General features: G+C 53.5%; 1 protein-coding gene across 4 annotated transcripts; it reads right to left on the bottom strand.

The window, feature by feature from the left end:
• Nucleotides 1–326: 326 nt before the first annotated feature.
• On the bottom strand, nucleotides 327–19,710 carry INPP5K (inositol polyphosphate-5-phosphatase K). Of its 4 annotated transcripts, none has more exons than XM_065910865.1 (12): nucleotides 19,375–19,708; nucleotides 17,471–17,578; nucleotides 17,041–17,149; nucleotides 13,623–13,739; nucleotides 13,102–13,244; nucleotides 12,362–12,473; nucleotides 11,604–11,713; nucleotides 3,872–4,055; nucleotides 2,877–3,014; nucleotides 2,538–2,621; nucleotides 2,267–2,371; nucleotides 328–1,840 (listed from the first exon to the last, which is right to left on the bottom strand). In XM_065910865.1, exons 1-12 carry the CDS (start codon nucleotides 19,419–19,421, stop codon nucleotides 1,781–1,783), a joined length of 1,317 nt encoding a protein of 438 aa, XP_065766937.1. In that variant the 5' UTR covers nucleotides 19,422–19,708; the 3' UTR covers nucleotides 328–1,780. The 4 variants fall into 4 exon arrangements, with proteins under 4 accessions (XP_065766939.1, XP_065766937.1, XP_065766936.1 ...); XM_065910864.1 differs by having other exon boundaries at nucleotides 331–1,840; nucleotides 13,102–13,277; nucleotides 19,375–19,704; XM_065910866.1 differs by lacking the exon at nucleotides 19,375–19,708 and having other exon boundaries at nucleotides 331–1,840; nucleotides 13,102–13,277; nucleotides 17,041–17,142.
• Nucleotides 19,711–20,409: the final 699 nt, after the last annotated feature.

The raw sequence follows: 20,409 nt of genomic DNA, 5'->3' as shown, positions 1-20,409 counted from the left end.
CACCACAACTGCGGAAGCCCGCACGCTCTACAGCCTGTGCTCTACCATGAGGGAAGACACCGCAATAAGTCCACACACCACAACAAAGAATAGTTGCCCCTTACTGCAGTTAGAGAAAGCCCAAGCAGCAACAAAGACCCAGCACAGCCAAAAATAAAAACATAGATAAAATTATTAAAAAAAAACACTAAGGTATGAGGGAGTGCCAGGTGAGGAGGGATTACCTGATGAGAGCAGAGTGAACGCCTTTTCTGAGTTCAGCCCCAAGAAGCCCACTCTACTTGCTTGGCAGGAGTGAGCGAAGTGCCCAACAGCAAAGGAGGCACAGCCCTCTGGGACCCAGGATCCAGAGGGCCCCCATCCCAGAACCTCATTCTCCCATTCCCACACAGGCAACATCTGTCACCCTCATCAGACACAGACAGTCTAGTCTGGACGACAGGGCCCTCATCCTGGAGTCAAGTAGGAGCCCGTGAACATGGGCCTGTTCCCACCACCATCATAAAGGAGTCACACACAGGTGTAAAAGCCACTGTTTCTAATTAACCCCCAATGCAACAGCCAGAGAACATGGCCATGTTCTCTAGCCATGGCCCGCTAGAGGCCAGAGGGACAGTTCCAGATGGCTCTCAGGGTGGAGTCAGGATACAGGGCAACTGGTGTCCCTGTCTCAGGTCCTATGATGGGTCTGATGGTCACACAGCAGGCTCCCTGAGGTGTCTTCTAGAAGAAGGTTACCACTGCAGCCACTGTTGACTCAAGGGAGATGGTGGGTGTGGGGCCACGCTGCGTCCACACAGTGCCTGGGGAATGCTCTCTGAAGATGCCCAGGTCTCCAGAACGTCTTGACTCCGGCTCCGCCTGCCCCCTCTTCTAGGTCCCAGGGCAGAGAGAGAGGGCAGATCTCTGGCCAGCGACAGCAAGCAAGGATAGGGGCAGATGAGATGGACTGTGCATGGGCCGCCCTGCGAAAGTCTGTGGCCAAGCTCCTCTATCAACTGCCAGCCCTTCTCAGGAGGGCACTTTGGGGGCATGGAGCCTGACCCATGAGCGGAAGCAAACTTGGGTGCAGTCCTCTGCTCAGACCCTGGAACTTTCTGGGCTGGATTCCTTGAGCTGGGGGTGGAGGTAGGGGTATGTGTGTGCTGTTGGCAGGACACACCTCAACCTGTCCACAACAACTACAGGAGAGCCTGGATGGAGGGCTCCTCCATCCTGCCTACTTGGTCACTGGCTTCTGCTGAAAGCAGGGATCTCAGACCCTCTGCCCACCCCTCAAGGGGACAGGCAACAAGATGTCAAGACTCCTGGGACCCAGCGCTCTGTGCGCCAACCAGTCTCTGCAGCCTGTACGGATGGGAGCATGTCCCCCGCCCAGGCAGCCTAAGGCCCAGGGTGGTGTGACAAGAATGCAGGCCTGTGCCAGATGGGGCATGTGCCTGGCAGGCCTGCCTGGGTGGGGCTGGAAGTGTGTGGGGAAAATTCAGAAATGAGATGCGGGAGGGAGGGTCCTTCCTGCATCCAGGGGCCTGTCTCTAGATCTTCACTGTTGACAAACTAGCTGATTTCACTCACACCTCAGCAACAAAAACCTATATTGAAGGGGCCCATTCCAGAGATCTAGACTGAAGAGAGCAGAGGAAGGTGGCCAAGGCTCCCCCTGGGAGGTGGAGGATGCTGCTGCCTCCTCCGGGGGCTGGGCTGGGCCCCCAGCTCCTGGCAGTGGTGGGCAGAGCTGGCTGCCAGCTCCGGCCTCTGCCCTGGATCACTCTAGCCCGGCTCAGATCTGTGGCTGGGCTTCATCCAGTGGGTCCTCCTCCAGGAAGGAGAAAGGCTGGATCTGCAGGGATAAAGCAGGTGGTGAGTGGAAGGGGCAAGGGGCAGGTTTTTGCTCCATGCCTTCCATCTCCCCCATCCCCAAATGGATGCAGCTCTATGGTGTGTGTGTGTGGGGGGGGTCCTCGGCCCATGGCCTCAGGGAACCAGCAACGGGCTTGTCACCTGGGCTATCCTTCCTTCTGTGTTGTTGCTGTTCCTTCACTAAGCTGTGTCCAATTCTTTTGTGACTTCATGGAATGTAGCCCGCTGGGCTCCTCTGTCCATGGGATTTCCCAGGGAAGAATACTGGTGTGGGTTGCCATTTCCTGCTCCAGGGGATCTTCCCCACCCAGGGATCGAGCCCAGGTCTCCTGCACTGCAGGCGGATTCTTTGCCGCTGAGCCAGCAGGGAAGCCCACCCTTCCTCTTACCCACCAGTATCTGTTACCTTGAAGGGTTTGCTTATCCCCACCACAGAATGTAGGTTGTTGCTATAGTAAAAAAGGAGAAACGGATCCTCAGTCTCAGGGATGTCGCTGATGTTGATGTATACCTGGAGGGAAGGACAGACAGATGTGGGTCAGCTCTATGGCCTCAGGCCCCATCCAGCTCTCAGCGACTAGGTATCCAGCTCTCTGCTCCTTCCAGAGGACAGAGAGCTCAGGCAAGCCCCCCTGCTGGCGAGGTGGAACCCCTGTCTCAGGTAAGGGGGAAGGTACCTGGTTCAGCCTGTCACTGAAGGAGATCTGGTTGTCCCTGACCCAGACATAGGAGACGTAGTCATTAATGTGGCGCAGCCCCACCTGTAGGAGGGGGGGATTGGGTGGGCGGTCAGTGGTTTGGGAGGACACAGGACCCATGTCAAATCCTAAGAGGAGGATGGTCTCATTTCTAGAGGCTGGCCATCATAGCATCATCTGCCTCCTCCCCTTCACAGCCAGCCCCTCGGTAGGCAAGGACTCCAGGTAGATGAGGGTAGCTCTGTGGTCTCTATGCCCAACTCCCATGAGCCCTCAGCATGGATAAACCAGTGGGGTGCGGCCAGCGGGCCCCATCACCTTGTACAGGCCAATCCAGTCCCAGGGGCTGCTGAGGAAGTCTGCGGTCAGGGAGTAGCTGATCAGCATGTCGCTCTCCATGGTGCACGGGCCCTCGGGCAGCAGGGTGATCAGCGGGGCAGACACCAAGGGCTTCAGCTACACACAGGGGTCAGAGGGGGTTGAAGGCCCACAGCAACATCCCCTTCCCTGAGATGGGAGTCCTGACTGTGCCCTTCCAACAGGTCAGGGTCTCTGCGGGGGTGTCGGGGGGGCAGCCAGCAGGGTGGGTTAGCTCTCAGCTAGGCTGCCTGGAGGGTATCAGCCTTGGCTGGCCGGCTGGAAAGAAGGGCCAAAGACTGGTGGGGGATGGCTGGCCCTGCCAGGGAGGATGGGCCTGGGGCCGGGTGGGTGGGTAACCTGGCAGAGAGCCAAGTACTGGGGGCAGAGTATGCAGGTGGGGGAGGCTACAGGAGCTGCTGACAGGATGAAGAAAGCAGCCAGGAAGTCGCTCTCAGGATTCCACGGCTTCTAACCCAAAGACCCAAATTCAATTTGGGGGCCTCTGGTGAGAACAGCTGGAGGCACATGGAGGGACACACGGCGTGAGGGCAGTTGGCAGCTCAAAGAGACCCACACTACCTTGGTCATTAGACGGCAAGATACAGGAGGAGGGGGCTCCCTCTGCAACTTGAGCCAGAGAGGTTTAGGACAAATGAAAGGAAGTCCTACCTCACATAGTAGGTAATAAGCATAATGGAACTCAGGAGCCCCAAGGGACAGTACCAAGAGGAAATGGAAACCTACTGACAAAGGGTTTGAACACATTTTTGACAGACAGAGCCAGCAATGGCTGCTAAGAACAGTGAGACACCTGACCTGGGAGGAGAGGCAATCGTGTCCTCCTACAGGTCTCCCCGGGGACCTGCTGAGCTCTGAACCCAGGGCAGGCGGGTCTGGGATGTGGCCCGGCACAGCTGTGGCTCTGCCAAGTGCCAGGCAGCCTGGAGATTTACCTCCAAGTCAAAGGTGCAGGTGACGGGCTTATGGTCACTGATGGTGTACACCATGTGGCTGACGTAGCTCCTCAGGAACAGGGCGAAGGGGGCTGAGAGCGCAGGGGTGTGGAAATTGGTCTGGGACTGCCGCTTCAGCCTCCAAAGGACGCGATCGGTCCAAGCAGGCTTGCGCTTTTTCTCACTGGGGAGGGGGGGAGAGGAAGAGGAGGAGAGAAGGGTCATCAGGCCAGCAGGAAGGGACCCCCACGAGCTCCCTTGGAGTCCCTAATGCCAGGGCCTGTCAGCCGCCATGAGATGCCCCTGGACAGAGCTGGTGGAGCCCAGCCTGGCTGTGGGCAGGAGCGTGCCCCGTGGAACCAACAACAGTACACAGGTCTGTGTCAGGCTCAGCCAAGGACCCTCGGTCTCGTCTACATTTTTATGATCAAACGGTGACTCAGAAACACTGCGTCTAAACCCTTTCTTACTTCCTGAACAAAAGCAGCAGAACATCAAAGAAGCTGAGGTCTGGAATGTGGGGTTAGAGCTGAGCTGGAACTTGGCTCCCTCCCACTCCCCGCAACTACCCACTCTCCGCAACTACAGATGTGATCTTGGGAAAGGGAAGGGAAGTATTTAGGGAATCTCCCCACATACCTTGGACCAGGACCATTTATCCCCTCATCACAGGTGGAGAAAATGGGTCTTAGAGGGGTTGGGACTTTCCTAAAATTGCCCAGCCATGGTGTGGTGAAGCCAGGATTCTGGGTCGGCCAGCATGACCACAGGGTACATGCCCGTCATCACCAGGCCAACCCCTCTTAGGCCTCAGCTCTTCATCAGTAGAATGGAGATAACAGTAGTTACATCTCAGGGTTACTGAGATGGTTAAATGAGACAAAACACAAAAAACAGATAGTGCCGTGCTTCACACAACGCAAGCTGCCCCCTGGACACTGGCTCTTATGAGAATTTGTTCTTAAGAGTCAACTGAAGACCTGCCATCCCCTTTCTGTACTCCCAGCTTCCCCAACGGGCATGAGAGACACCATACAACCTGGTCAGATGATTCACTGCTTCAAAACTTTTAAGGACGGACTTCCCTGGTCCAGTGGCTAAGACCCTGCGCTCCCAATACAGGGGCCTGGGTTCCATCCCCGGTCAGGGAACTAGATTCCACATGCCACAACTAAGACCCAGTGCAGTCTAATAAATAAATCTATATTTTTTTAAAACAGTAACAACAAATCCAGCAAAAACCTTTTAAGGAGTCTTCACTGCCTCCAGAATAAAGCTCAGGTCTCCAAATGTGGCTTTCAAGGTGCCCAGGAGTCTGATGCCCCAGATTCGACCTTATCGCCCCCCTCCGCCCCAGACCCACCTCACCCTGGTGAGCCTCTCAAGCCTCTGGGCCTCTGTTCTTGCGGCTTTGCTGCCTGGAACGCCCTTCGTCGCAGGGAGAGGCCCAGTTCCCGTGCTGTCGGTGTCCCTGGCCGGCCCTGACCTCTCTGCTTCCAAAGCTCTTGACACGAGTTTGTCTACTGTTACACTCCATTGTAGCTTACTGTTTCCCCCTCAGCCTATCAGTTAGTGCAAGCTCAGAAGGCAAGGAAGGGGCTCCTGGTGTCTCCTGTGTATCCTTGGCATTAGCACAGAGCTTGGTATGCAGTAAGTACTCAGCGGTATAATAGTTAGTCACTCACTTGCATCCAACTCTTTGTGACCCCATGGAGCCTGTCAGGCTCCTCTATCCATGGACTATCTCAAGATAAGAATACTGGAGTGGGTTGCCACTCCCTTCTCCAGGGGATCTTCCCAGCCTAGAGATCGAACCCATCAACAAGCGCTCATGAAAACAAAAAACAAGTACTTGTGAAATACAAACAACTAAAAAAAAACCAAGCTCACTCTCCTTCCTAAAAAATGTCCAGTTAATTTTAACATATATGACTTCACATGCTTATAGCCTGAAAGGCTATTTTTATCTTCTGCTTTATTCACTTACTATTTTAAACAAACATTCCTGCCACACCTTCATCACTTCAATAGCAAAATGGTTCTCCAGCAATAGCGGCAGAATGGTGGTGCCCTGGTGGTGAACTTCGACTCTAAAATTGGAGACCAGTTGGTGAAAGGTTCTGTCCTGTTAATGCAGAATTCTGTGTTGGTGAATTTGAGGAGTGGTGCTCTTGGAGAAGGTATTGAAGCTCTGTGCCCTTTGCCACACCTTGTCCTACACATCTCTTCCATCTGCCTATTTCTGAGTTGCATACTTTTAAAACGAATCAGTGATGTAGTTTAAAATTTAAAAAAAAGTTCTGCCCTTGGCAAGTGACACCATCACTCTAAACCTCAGTTTCTTCAACTCTAAGATGGGGTGATAACAGTACTTACTTCAAAAAACCTTATTGAGTGTTGCAGAAGTGGTAACTGGCTACGTCACCTCTGCTCTGAGCTCCTGGCATGTTTTGACCTTTCATGCTTCTGAAGAGTGTTCATGGGATGTTGGAATGTGGTATTTCCATCCCAGAAACTACAGACACAAAACCTCCAATCCAACCTTGGACATCAGTGCCTAGCAGTTCCTGAAACGTGGTAGTGAACCACATGGATGCACCATTCTCCCTGTTGAGGCATCTTCCTGCCCCCACTTCCCTATTATGGTCAGAATCCTCCCCAAGTCCTGACCGCAGCCCCACTCCTTCCCCCTCAGGACCTCAGCCTGTCTCCCCATCTTCCTTTTCCATAGCCTGGTCCACACTCATCACTGGGCACCTGTATTGTTCATTCTTTTGATGATCTTTGTTGTTGCTGTTCAATCGCTAAGTCGTGTCCAACTCTTTTTTGATCCCCACAGACTGTAGCCTGTCACGCTCCTTCTGTCCAAGGGATTTCTCCGGCAAGAATACTGGAGTGGGTTGCCATTTCCTCCTCCAGGGGATCTTCCCGATCCAAGGATTGAATCCATGTCTCCCGCATTGCAGGCGGATTCTTTACCACTGAGCCACCAGGGAAGCCCTCAATCACCTTTACTGAGCCCTTATTATAAGCCAGGAGAATGGGGAGGATCTGATAAACGGGATTGACAAACTTGTTGAGGAGCTCGTTTAACAGAAGACAAAGGAACAAATAAGCAGAATAAATATATTCCCCCAGTTCTCCATTCCTGGTAACAGCTAAACACGGGGTCCCTCCATGCATCACGTGCCTGTGGCAGGCATCTTAGACTGTTCTAATCCTCCCAACCCTGGAAGGGCGCCACAGGTCACATCTCCCTTCTTCTCCAGGACACGGATGCTGAGGGAGGTCACCATGTGCAGGTGGGAGCTGGGTGCCTGCCCACGTTGCTGCCCATGGAGTCAGCTCTCCTCCACTGCACCGTCCCCCTCCAGTCTGTCCCTCAGTGGCCGATTCCCAGTGTGTAACCAGAGTGGGGCCTCACTGATGCTTTTTTTGGCTGAATGGTCATGACTGAGAACAAGAACTGTTTTTTTTAATAATTTTTATTTATTTATTCATGGCTGTGCTGAGTCCTGGTTGCTGCACGGCCTTTTCCCTAGTTGCGGAGAGCAGGGGCTACTCTCTAGTTGCGGTGTGAGCTTCTCATTGTGGTGGAGCGTGGACTCTAGGGGGCGAGGGCTTTGGCAGTTGTGGCTCATGGGCGCTACAGCACAGGCTCAATAGTTGAGATACATGGGCTTAATTGCTCTGTGGCATGAGGGATCTTCCTGCATCAGGGTTCAAACCCATGTCTCCTGCATTGGCAGGTGGATTCTTTACTACTGAGCCACCAGGGAAGCCCCCAAGAACTGTTTCTGGAGATGACAGGCACGCCCCGGTTTACTGTGCTTTACTTACGTTAATACTTGGCTGAGATTGTGATTTTTACAAATTGAACGTTTGTGGCAAACCTGCATTGAGCAAGACTACTTGGAACCATTTTTCAAATAGCATTTGTTCCCTTTGTGTCTCTGAGTCACGTTTTGGTAGTTCTTATAATAGTTCAAGCTCTCTTAGGGGTATAATTGTTAGGTGATCTGTGATCTTTGATGCTACTATCACAAAAAGGGAGGACTTGCCAAAGGTTCTGAGACTGGTTAGCACTTTTTTACTAACGAAGTATTTTAAAACTAAGGTATGTACATTTTTTTAGATATGTTATTGTACATTCAATAGACTACAGAACAGTATAAACCTAACTTTTCTGTGCACCAGGAAACCAAAAAGTTTGAGTGACTCTATTGTGATATTTGCTTTACTGTGGTGGTCTGGAACCAATTCCACAATATCTCTCAGGCATGCCTGTGATATGTCTTTACTTTCTAAAAATTAAGACCAAGTAGCTCTGCAAGATTCTCCAGGCTTAAGAGCCTAGAAAACTTGAGCCAATTTATTGGCCCTGAAGGAGTGATGTGTTCCATTTTTGGGTCTGGGAGCATTTTCCTCTTGGCTCCCTATAGATGGCTTCTAAGTGTCCCACTGAACTCTGGACTTCAGTCTTACCTAGTTTGATCATAACATCCTCTGCTCACTGCCGAGTGGGGAGGTGGACTAGGTTCCTGTGGACTGTAACAAAACCCTACTGTAATCCCTGACTTTAATAGGATTTCCTGCCCTCAGCCCTTTCACCCTCCCCTGTAACGGAGCCAACCTCGTTTCTCATTACATCTTGGCTCCAGTATGCTGCCGAGGCCGGGCGAAGCTGCGAACCAGGCCCCGCACACAGCTCAGTCCCTCTGTACAGCGGGGCATTCCCACTCAAAGTGCCTCTCATCAGAGCTGCTGCTGACTGATCAGAATGCCTGTCTTCCTTTCTGTGAAACCTGCTGCCTCTCTGACAGTTCTCATTGACTCCTCCTGGCTTCAGCTGCCCTCCTCCATTCACTTCACTCTCTTTTACCACTTCCACACAGAATTCTGCAGCCTTCTACTGGCCAGCTCCTGGACTTGAGAGTGTTTATTTGGCTCTCTCTCTCTGGGTGGGTCCCTCTACTAGACTGGCTGCTCCTTAAATAGCTTATCTGTCCCTTTCGTCCTCTCAGGCTCCCCGTTCAAACACATGGCAGGCACACTGTGCCATATAACCAGGGACAGTCGTAAACCGGATCTAGCCTCTGTGCTCCAGGCATTCACAGCACAGTACAAAGGGCACACTACGTCTTAAAAGACACTGAATGCACGATGTGCAAGGCTTGCAGGCAGCGTGAATAGCAGGAGAGAACTCTCAGAAACTGGCAAGGGTCAGGGAAGATTTTCCAGTAGAGATGATGCCTCAACCAGGTTTTCAAGGATGAATAACAGACTGATCACACAGGAACGTTTCTGTTCCCTATGTGGGGCTCCTGCCAACCGCAGGCATTCCCAGCGGGGGATATTTCATTTGTGATGTCCCCCTGTAATGCCGTTGTTCTTGTTCAGACATTCCTTCATTTCCTGGGCTCCAGGCAAGGGGAAGCATGAGTCTGGATTCACACAGACCTCAGTTCAAATTTTTGCTCCATCACTTACTCTGTTACTACCTTACTTAGACGTTCTGAGATACAGTTTCCTTATTTGTAAGAAGTCAGTATCAACACTGTCTACCTAATGAAGATACAGTAGGAATTAAGTGAAGTGATGCGGGCAAAGCCCTCTGCCCAATGCCTGGCCCGTGGTCAGCATTCAGCGATGTCAGTCACAGTGTGGACTGTATCTATCATGTAGAAGTAACATCTGCCTTCTCCTTGGCAAGCTTTCTGCTATCCCAGCCCTGATCTCCTTTCTGCTGCTAGCTGGCAAGACTGGCTGTGTGGGGACTTCCCTGGTGGTCCAATGGTTAGGACTCCACGCTTCTAATGCAGGGGGTGTGGGTTGGATCCCTGGTCGGGAAACTAAGATCCCACATGCTGTGTGGCACAGCCAAAAAATAAATACACATTAAAAATAAATACAATTCATAAAAAAGAAAAAGGCCTGGCTGTGAACTTGGAGGCACTGTGGGCTAGAGGAAAGCATCATGGGCAGCACAGTCTGGAGAGGTCTGGCCCCAGCTCCACTATCCCAGCACAGCCACCTGGGGAAGACCGTGAGCATCTCAGCCTCTCCACACCACCTGCATGACTTCCAGCCTCCTGCTGCCTTCCCTCCCGTAGCCGGGGGTGTGAGCAGAGTGACGCCTGGCCACATGGCCTGTCAGCAGCTCTCTTCCTGCTGGCAAGTGTCAACTGGTAGAGGGGCCCAGCTTGTCCCACAGAGGCCTGACAATTTTCACGATGATCCTCATTTCCAACGGATGGCCGGGGAGACTGACGGCTGCGGACCTGGGCCAGCGGGAGCCTGCCCTCTTCCCTGCTTTCTGGCTCGGGCTGCGGCCCGGCCGGCCCTCGGTTCCAGTGTTCCTGGCCTCTTCTTGTGTGCACGGCCCTTGGCTGTGACCCCACTCTGTCTTGCTCCACACGCCTCAAATGGCTCGTGCTCTCCCCCTCGCTTGGCGGGGACATTGTGGCTCTGCCACACAGCTTCCCGCCCTGCGCCAGCAGGGGTCCCTCGCATCCTGGCCTGGCTGTGGACAGACCTACTCACGCCTAAATCCCAGAGGCCTGGGCTGCCCTGGGGGCACCTCCTATCTCCCTCAGAAGACAATTCTGCTAGGGGAATACAAAGAGCCCTATAACATATAGGGGGTTATTCTTCTTCAAAGAGATGAGGGTCCCTGCCCTAAATCGGGTCAGGGGTTTTGCCCCGAGCTACTTTTGCCCCACTGCCTAAGTCTAAGGTTTTGGTGGTTACCTGTCCCTTTCTCAGTTCTTTAGTAAGGCTTTCAGTAAAACTCTGACCTGAAGACCTGAATCTAAAAACAACAACAGCAGTTATCCTGGTGCCTACCGGGTGCCAGGCACTAGGCTAACATGCCAGGTCTTATTTATTTCTTTTTAAATATTTATTTACTTGGCTGCCCTGAGTCTTAGTTGCAGCATGTGGGATCTGACCAGGGATCGAAACTGGGCCCCCTGCTTTGGGAGCCGCGAGTCTTAGCCACTGGACCATCATGGAAGTCCTGTGGTGGTCTTAATGAATCCTCAGTCCCATGAACTAGGTACTGTTATCATCCCCATTTTTAGATGGAAAAATTGAGGCTTAAATACCATGACCAAGGTCATGCTGCCGATAAAGTGCAAACTGTGCTTCCAATTTCTAACCAGGTACATTATCTCTGCTTGTTCCCCACTAACTGCCCCATGGACAACTCCTACTTCATCTTCCTTAACTAGCACCCAACCCACTCACAGCCAGGGCAGGACTACTTAACACCAGTGACTGGCTGAGCCAAGCTTTCTGTCCCCACCATCTTCTGGGCAGGACCAGAAAGCCCTGGGGGCGCAGGAGGGCAGGAGTTTGAAGGATGCTGAAGTATAGTCCCTCCCCGATCTCCCTTGCCCTGCAGTCAGCAATCAGCTGTCTTCCTTCCCCTTTGGCTCTACCTGCCCTGGCCCCAGCCCCCATTCTGGCCAGCACCAGCTCCCCTTCCTGCTCCCTTCTGGGACCATCTGGGACAGCTCCCTCAGTCAGCATCTCATGAGGGGTGCGGAGGCACCGCTCCTGAGAGGTGATGGCTGGATCTAGTCCTGCTCCCCCAACACTTCTTTTTTTTTTTTTTCCCCCCCAACACTTCTAACTGAAGGTGGGTCCCATGATCACAAGGGCCAGCACGGTCTGACTTCCCAGGCCCAGATCTGCAACAAGCACATCCTCTCCCGGTGGGGCCCCTCACCTGGTGTCATAGTTGTTGGAGTTCTTATCAAACTTGTAGGTGGGCGGGAAGAGCAGGGAGCCCTCCTGGAATTCCCGGAGCAGTGGGTCGTGTCTCTTGGCGATGCTGAGCTGGAGGAAAAGGGATCGGCACTTGCCATCACAGTGGGGCAAGATTCAAACCTGGCGGTGCCCTCCCAGTCAGACTGCTCCTCACTGCCCCAGCCCTGTACCCCACCCCCAGGACAGCAGCTGAATGCGAAAGAAGGCAAACATCACCCCCCCACCCCATCCCGGAGTACCAGGGGAGGGAGCCGCCTACCACTTCCCTGTCCCTGGACCACAGGGACCAGGCTCTGAATTCTATTTCCCTAGGAGCCACTAGCAGAAGTGTGTCAGAGGGGAGGCTGGGGTAGGCAGGGTGTCCCAATGGGTGGTATCTCATCCTCCAGGAGGCAAGACAGGTCGGGAGTGGGAAAGACAACAGGGACACTGAGGGCTGGTGCAGGGCCGGCAGGCCAAAGCCCTTCTCGCTCCCCGACCTCACACACACCTGGTGCTGGAGTGCCTCCAGGTGGAGACCAGGCTGGCCAGACAAGCCTGGCTGCCCCACTCCCAGCAACCAAGGCCTATTAGACTTTGCCCTGCCTGGGGTCAGGGACTTTGAAGGCTTGGGAAAGGAGAATGGGCGCTAGGGAATCTCCCGACACCTCCTGCTGACCTCCCCGGCCTTGGGCTCAGAACTCTCCTCCCTCAGGCTCAGATCCCTCTCTCAGATACCTGATCCTTCTCCCACAGGTCACTGTAGCGCCGATTTCTTATGGATTCTCGAACAAAGTGCAACCCGAAGTCCTCGATCCGAAAGTTCATGTCTCCAAACCAGAGAATGAGGCTTCAGAAAGAAAGGAAGGCAGGTGGCCTGAGGGTCTGTGATGGGGTCAGAGCAGGCAGGAGACCACAGGGGCCCTGACCACCCACTGCAGGGCTGCCAAGAAGCAGAAGGCTCAAGGAGGGGGTAAAAAGCCAGAGGCTGAGGGAGGATCAGGTGAAGACAAGAGCAGGCCCCAATGGGCCTGTTCTCCTGGCCCCCACCGGCCATTCAAACCAAAGGGACCAGCCCTGAGGGGCAAGTGGTGAACGTGCAGCAGGCTCGAGCCCTCCCTCCCTGTCCCCTAGCTGGGCACCCGGCACCAGGTGCCCCCACAGGGCACACCTGAGAACCAGCCCTCCCCGGGGACCTCAGGAACCACGAGGTTCTTGACCTGGGATGTTCGGAAGCGTCCAGAGTTTCTAGGCAGGACAGAAGGGCCAGGGAAAGGGAAGGGGTCCCAGACCCCAGGCAGGCAGAGGCATCAGGGAAAGAAGAGGAGAGCAGACAGGGCATCAGGGAAAGAGGCTGCGGGAGGGCGGGAGATGGGGGCAGACTGCCTCTGGCGGGGGAGCAGTGACCCGGCAGAGCAGGCTTGCCGGGGCTGGACTGGAGGAGAGGGTCGGGGCACAGTTCACAGCAGCACGCTCACTCATGGTCCAGGATGTTGGGGATATCCTGTGCCTCAAAATTCTGCATCTCCAGGATCCGGTCAAAGTGCTCCAGTCGCTGGTCATTGTTGGCCATGTGGGGGGGCAGGTGGCAGTTGATGATGCTGACATAGTAGCCGTAAAGCTTCAGAAAGATGTTGACACCCCCTTTGTTCCCCTGGTAGGTGGGCAGGAAGGGGGGGGGACACACCTCTGTTTTCCCATCCGGGGCCTGAGGGCAGATGGTCTCAATTCCTGTGGGATCTCCCAGGATCGGCAGACACTCACCTCCGCAGAGCCCAGCTCACCTACCTGCCGTCCCAGGGACACTAGGCGCCCCAGAGGAGGGAAGGCAGCTATGCGGGGCACTGGCCTGGACAGAGTGCCAAGATTCATTTCACCCCCTTTTTTCAATCCATTCATTCCCTTTTTCAGTTGCCCAGCTCTAAAGCCCCCAGCCCCGCTCCATCCAGTGAGAGAAGGCCCCCTCAGGTCTTGACTCAGAAAATAGCTCAGTCCTTACCCAGTACCCGAAGAGGCCGGTAGGGGTGGATTTAGTAGACAGGACCTGGATGAACGGCAAATGCTGGTACTTGGCAAAGATCAGTAAGAGGAGCCCTTGCATGCGGACACTGGAGACCTGCAGGACAGAAGGGTGACAGTCATTCATGTCCCTCCAGGGCCTGTGCTGGGCGCCCTTGAGAACGCTGAGCCACATGGATGTCCTGCCCCAAGGGTCTAAGGCATCTCAGTGCTGATGGAGTCTCAGCTGCCAGATGAGGCAATCTGGGGGCTCAGCAAGGGGGTGGAGACATCCCACCATCAGGAGGGCACTGACTCTTCCGCCCCAGCCCATGTATGGCCAGGCGCCCTTCCCCCTAGAGCCCTCCTGAGCTCCCCCGGGGTACCGTGCATGGAGGGGCTCAAAGAACTTCAGAGATGCTTTATGGGACAATGACTAAGGGCCAGATCTAGGTTCAGAAACCAGCTCGAGCTGTTAGTATTTGATGCCGGACAAGTCTATTTTCTCATCGATAAAGCAGGAATCTATCTTAAAGATGCTGGAAATTTTTTTTTTTAAAGATGCTGGATTAACTGGTAGCTCTTGATATTAATTTTTACTTTAAGGATTCTTGAAAGTAAATGCAGAGAAGGGACATGAGCATGAGAGAACGGGAAATACTCTGTATCTTGATTTGATGGGTGGCAGCATGGCTACATACACGTATAAGAATCCACCAGACTCTGCACTTCATTTCTCCATACATTACAGCTCAGGGAAAAACAATTAAGAAAATGCTACTGGAAAATAATACACACTGTGGGCAGCTGGTGCCCCTGAACGCCACGCAGAGGGGATGAGAGCGAGCACAAAGGACGCGTATGCGCAGGTTGGGGGAACAGCTAATTCTGGCCAACTTTTGAAAGAAGGGTCCCTGTTCTGCAGAGGGACTGAGGCGCGAGGAGACTAAGGAACCCGCAGGACCACTCTGGACAGCGGCGTCAAAGGACCAGGACTGCCAGAGTCCCCGCTCTCAGCTGCCGTGGAGGTGGGGTGGGAACGGGCCTGTGACCCTCTCACAGCTTCAGGCTGTCTACACCCACCACCCGAGTAGCTATTTCCGGAGCATGAGGTGCAGAGGCCAAGGAGGAAATCCCCGGGTGGGGAGCATGTACCGGGGCCTTCCAGGAATTATGAAACTTGATCCCACATGCCAGGAGCTCTGGGATGGTGGAGGAGTCAAGGGAGGGGGAACCCTGAACCCAAGACCGAGGGACGGAGGCGAGAGCACCCAGGGCTGGGCACAGGTTGCTACCAACGTGTCCCGGCTTCACTTTCTACCCCTGTCTTGGTCTCTCCCTTTCGCAAGCAAATAGGACAATGGGAGTGGGGAAGGGCTGGACTCCCAGAGGCGGGGGGACTGACTCCCAGGGAACTTTAAAAAGATTTGGGAAGAGTTTCAAGATTAATCTGATCCCACAGAGCAGGTGGGGGCCACTGAGCTCCGCCCCACAGGCTAGAGCCCACTCTGAAAGAGCAGGGAAGTGGGGGTAGGGCAGGGAGGACGGAGGTGGGGGTGGGGCAGGAAAACTTCAGATTGGGAGAAAGGGTGGGGCTATGGGGAAAGGCAGGAGACTTGTAGGGGAAGTTCTAGTTGGAGGAAATGAAGGAGGAGGAGCTAAGGAAGGGACTAGAAGGAGGGAGGCTGGGAGCCGAGGAGCAGGCAAAAAGGATCAGTACCAGGCTTCTCAACCTGTGGCCAGCAACTTCCGGCCTCAGAGACAGGCTGCAGGCAGGGCTCTACTCTACTCTCGGCCATGTGAAGGAGGGGCATCTGCTGTGGGTGCCTGCCAGGCCCTCAGGCTGGTCTCCCAGCCTCAGGAGGCCGCACGGAGAGAGTGAGCTGTGTCCATGCCACAGCAGGATGAGCTAATTTCCTTGGCTCAAGTCCATCCCACCGATGCCTTGCCAGTGAGCCGAGGTACAAGGAGGCCTCCAGTCTTGGGAAGGGAGTGGGTGGTGAGAGACAAGTGGTTTTGCCCTCTGAGAGGGGCCAGCTCCAAGTCTGCAGGAAGAGGCCCGAGTTCGATCTGAGGGGAGCCAAGGGCTTGGGGACTGGCATCTTTTAGCCTCAGCAGCAGGATCACATCTGACGTGACCTGGCTCTGCCCTCCTCCAGAGGGTTCACAGCTCTTGCCTCAGCAACTCTGGACAGATTAGGGTAATGGAGTGAATCCTGAAGCAATCCAATCACCCAGAGAAAGGAAAAAAGGAGTTCTGGTATTTCTGAGAAGCAGTGCTTCTTGGAGGTATTTTTAGTGAGACTGTGTTTCATCTCTCAGCTGTGTAGGGCAGACAAGTAAGATCCAGCAATCTAGAGCATTCCTGCAGATTATCCTATGGTCAAAAAGGTTTCCTAAAGAATACTGGCTCTATAGACTGAGAACCCTTCTCCTCCACATGTGTCTCTTCTGACCTCTGGGTCTCTGAGGATTTGAGGTGCATGTTTCTTAAGATCAGAGGAGACCCTCTGATACCAGCAGGAGAGTCATAGGATACCTGTCAGCCTTAGAGATCACCAGTACAGTAATAAAGTACAGTAGTTAAAGACACGGGTTATGAAGTTTGAAAAAGCTGGATCCAAATCTGTCATGATCTCTCAGTCTTGGTTTCATCCGTATAACACCTATATTTCAGAATAGTTAGGATTATTTAATAATGTATATAAAGAGTTTGTTTATAATGATGATGCTTTCAAACTGTGGTTCTGGAGAAGACTCTTGAGAGTCCCCTGGACAGCAAGGAGATCAAACCAATCAATCCTAAAGGAAATCAACCCTGAACATTCACTGAAAGGACTGATGCTGAAGCAGAAACATCAATACTTTGGCCACCTGATGCCAAGAGCTGACTCACTGGAAAAGACCCTGATGCTGGAAAGATTGAAGGTGGGAAGAGAAGGGGGCAACAGAGGATGAGATGGTTTAATGGCATCACTGACTCAATGGACACAGGGTTGCAAAGAGTTAAACACGACTGAGTGACTGAACAACAAAACACCACCACCAATAGGCACACCATAGATAGTGGCAATTACTATTATACGCTGAGATTTCAGGCTGGGTCTTTGAGTAGAGATTGGAGGCTGGGGGTGGGGTAGGCAATGAGGTGTTACTAAGCCCTGCTACACCTCCCCCAGGAATTCTCCCAACCTGAAAAATATCGAGGTATTAAACTAGCCCCTGGGGTCCCAGCTCAGCTCCAGCTACTTTAGAAAGACACAAGGCAGGCAGGAGCCCCAGGGAACCAGGTGCAACTGGGGTTTGGGTCTTTAAATAAAAGGGTAACAGCATGAAAGCTGGACTGGGAGACAAAGGACTAGGGATTAGTAATAAGAGGTGAGACATATTTCCCAATTGCCCATGAACTTGCAAGTTACCTTGACGAAGCTCAGAGGGGAAAGCACGTCCATGAAGTAACTGCTCCATGGGTCTTCAAAGGCAGTGTCAGAAAGGAGGCTCATGATCCCACAGTTCAGTTCCTGCAAACTGCCCATCCCAGATCAGAGGCCTGCCCCCGGCCTGGAGGGCACGGCCTCTGCTCTGACATCTAGCACTGCCCTCGGCCGACTGTCCAGCCCTGGGTTTTCCCTCCCCTGTGGCTATTGCTCGCAGCCCCCTGCCATTGCTGACCCAGGACAACAGATGTGGCCTGGCTCTGATGCAGGCTGAAAGTTCTTGGCCTTCACACCCCAGGGCGAGGGTGAACAGGTTACAGTGGTTCCCCGTGAGGACAACTTGGGACTGGTCAGGCTTACCTGATCCTGATCTCAGATACAGGGATGTGTGACGCGTCCTATGGACACCTACCCAATGACATATATGTCCAGATTCAGGTTTAGGTTGTTCAGCTGAAGCAGATCACTGAGGTCGGGAGGAGGTGCTGCAGAGGCCACGTTCCACGTCACAACATGTATGCTGAGAAGGGAAGCCATGGAGGAAGGAGGATGAGACCTCGTCCAGGTAACAGACCAAGGGCTGCGCCTGCTAATGGCTGGACCATAATCTGTTGTAGTCAGAATGGGAAATGTGTGTTTTTCTGCATCCACTGGAGGGAACGGGGGCACTGAACTACAACCCCTTCATCTTCAAGCCCTCTGTCCCCTGAAGCAGGAAATGCCCACCCTGGATTGGCTCCTCTGTGCGGGTAAACAGCTGCCCACGGCTGGCGGCACCTGTGCTGCTGACACAGGGAGAGCTGCCAACGAGCGGGGCCGAAGGTTTTGGAGTCAGGCAAGGGAAGGGGTGTGAATGGGGTGGGCAGTGAAGAATTTATTAATTCTAACAGCCCTTCATCTGTGGCTCAGTCAGCTACTTCCCACCCCCAACTCTTCAATCCATGGGGTCCCAGGACCACCAGAAAGATTCTGGAGGTTCAGTTTTCACCTTGTGAGAGGCCTGAGCACAGCAACACAGGGGAATTTAAAAAATAACAGATGAGGGCACCACCTTTCCTTCCTCACTCATCCCTGAAGCACAACCAATTCTGCCAAGCATTTCAGAGAGGCTAACAAGATTCTAAATAACAGGTTTCCCAACATCTTTCTGAAGAGTCTACCAAATTTTAGGAAAAACCATCAGTTGGATAACATCCAACGCAGCTTCATATAAACCCCAGGGAAGCAACAGATCTAATCAGCAGCTCTCAATAACACTGGCTTCCTCAGAGGCTCAGGGGAAAGAGAGACTTGAAAATCTCTTCATTTGAACAGTTACAGCAGTGCTCCCGGGAAGCCCCCAGACTGTGCTGATTACACAGCAGGCAGGGGCTAAAACCCCACAGAGACCAAGAGAGCCAGCAAGCCCCAGGGAAGTCCTAGGCACACCATAAGGAGGAGGATCTGTAACAGCAGAAGATTTAGAATGGGGGCAAGAAGAAAAGGGCAGGATTTCCCCAAACATCTTTTCTCCACCAGATGCCCGTTCTTAGAGGTTCGAGTTCTAAAAAGCACAACTTGAAGAAATTCTGGGCCAGCTTAAAGCAACTTCCTGCCCCTCCCTCCGAACATCAACAAAACAATAGGAAAACCACCTTCCCAGGCACTCAGCCAGAGGTTCTGCCCCTTCGTTTGTTTACGATCTCCCCCTGCTGTCCAACGGAGGATTAAAAGGTAGCTCTTTCACAGCAAGGCTCCTTGTTTTCCCAGGGACCTCCAGAGCGGGGATTTCTTGTTCCCACTGTTAGGTCCCATGATTAGCAGCAAATCCTTGCATCGTGACTGGCACTAAGTTGGTGATTAGCGTTGTTAAAGAGCAAGCATGAGACCAAGCTATTATCACTTCACTAAAGGATCTCATCTAAATCTGATTGTGGATTTCAGGTCATAACGGGATCAGGCAGATCCCATGATGTATGTGCTGATCTAAAGAACAAGGTTTCCACTCTAGACCTAAGGGGAGAATGCTTTGTTATAGCTTTAACTTCAAACAGCCTAACACTGCTCCCTCCTCCAGAATCTAACTGGGACACCTGCTACGGGCGCCGAAGTAAGAGCTTGGCGGCCTGAGTTTGCAGGAGGCGCAGGGTTTGAACCCAACATAGCCCTCTTAGATACTGGCCTGGGAGAATGCGAGAGGCCTCTGAACTAGAAGCAACCTATAGGTCTGGCCCCTTCTCTCCCAGTCCGGTTCTGGCCCAGACCCGCAGCACTGATTGGGTTGGAGGTAGCGATCCCTCCACGAGCAGCCGGCCTGCCCGCAGTCGCCTTCCTCACCTGAGCGTCCTGCATCTCGGCTCGGTCCGTGGGTTCATGGCCTCCATCGTCCCCACGCAGTGGCCCGGCCGGCTTGCACTTCGCCGGTCCTGGCCCGATCGGCTCTCTCTGGGAAGCAGGTGCCGGTCCGCTCACACTCCCGATTGTTTTTCTTCCGGATTCCGACCCTCCGATTCGGCTTCCGTAAGAGGCGGGGCCGGAGCGCACGGAGAACTCTGGGTGGCGGGTCCGCAGGAAGAGGCAGGACTCTCCAAGGAGCGCGAAACGGGGCAAGGCGAAGGGAAAGGGGCGTCGGGGACAGGGGACGTAAGAGAGGCGTGTCCCCGTAGCAGCAGAACCCGACGCAACACTGCCCAGCCCGCGGGGCGCGGCGGCCCAGACTCCGCCCCCGAGGCTCCCAGGCTGCCCCGCGCAAGGCTGGCCGGGAGGGGCTGTCTTCCGGCGGAAGTCGACGCCACGCCCTCCCCGGGGCGTCCCTTTTCCCTGGGGTGTCTGGGTTCTAGGGCACCGATCTTTGCAGGTTCCCAACGCCTGGAGGGGCAGAGGGCGAGCCGGATGGGACGCAGCCAGCCACTGTACGGCCTGTAATCCGCTCTTACCCCCCAGCTACAGGTAACCTCCCTCCTCTAGGCCACTGAGTGCGTCCATTCTCCACTTCCAACCTTCAGTGTTTTCCTCTTTCCAAACCCGTGCAGACTGTTACACCTTGGACATTTTTTAGGGGCTTCTGGACTCAGAAAATAAGCCATTGGTGAACGAAAAATAAGTCACTACGTCTATCTACGCCCAAACATGAAGATTATTTACTGTGCCAAAGATGATTATTTCCTTTAAATCACTGTTAGTCTTTTTTGGGGTGCGGGGCAGGACTGTGCATGGGATTCCTTTGAAGATCTGATGATAACCGTGACTCTCCCAAGAAAAATGCAGGACAGTTTTACGAACAAGCTTCATAAAGTTCAGACCCAGAAGCCAAGGTACGAACTCCCTTAAATAAATGTTTTGCTTGGTAGGAAGGATAAAGGGGGATGTGGA

Source organism: Muntiacus reevesi, chromosome 18 (assembly GCF_963930625.1).
Source record: "Muntiacus reevesi chromosome 18, mMunRee1.1, whole genome shotgun sequence".
Lineage (NCBI taxonomy): Eukaryota > Metazoa > Chordata > Mammalia > Artiodactyla > Cervidae > Muntiacus > Muntiacus reevesi.
This window is presented reverse-complemented; position numbering and strand designations above follow the sequence as displayed.

Excerpts from the sequence above, each read along its gene's own strand:
- INPP5K (XM_065910864.1), bottom strand. The coding sequence starts at position 19,421 with ATGGAGGCCATGAACCCACGGACCGAGCCGAGATGCAGGACGCTCAG. Across the intron at positions 12,474-13,101 it reads CCCAACATCCTGGACCATGA|CCTCATTCTCTGGTTTGGAG; the intron begins GTGAGCGTGCTG and ends TTCTTTCTGAAG. Across the intron at positions 4,056-11,603 it reads TCCAACAACTATGACACCAG|TGAGAAAAAGCGCAAGCCTG; the intron begins GTGAGGGGCCCC and ends CCCCCTCCCCAG.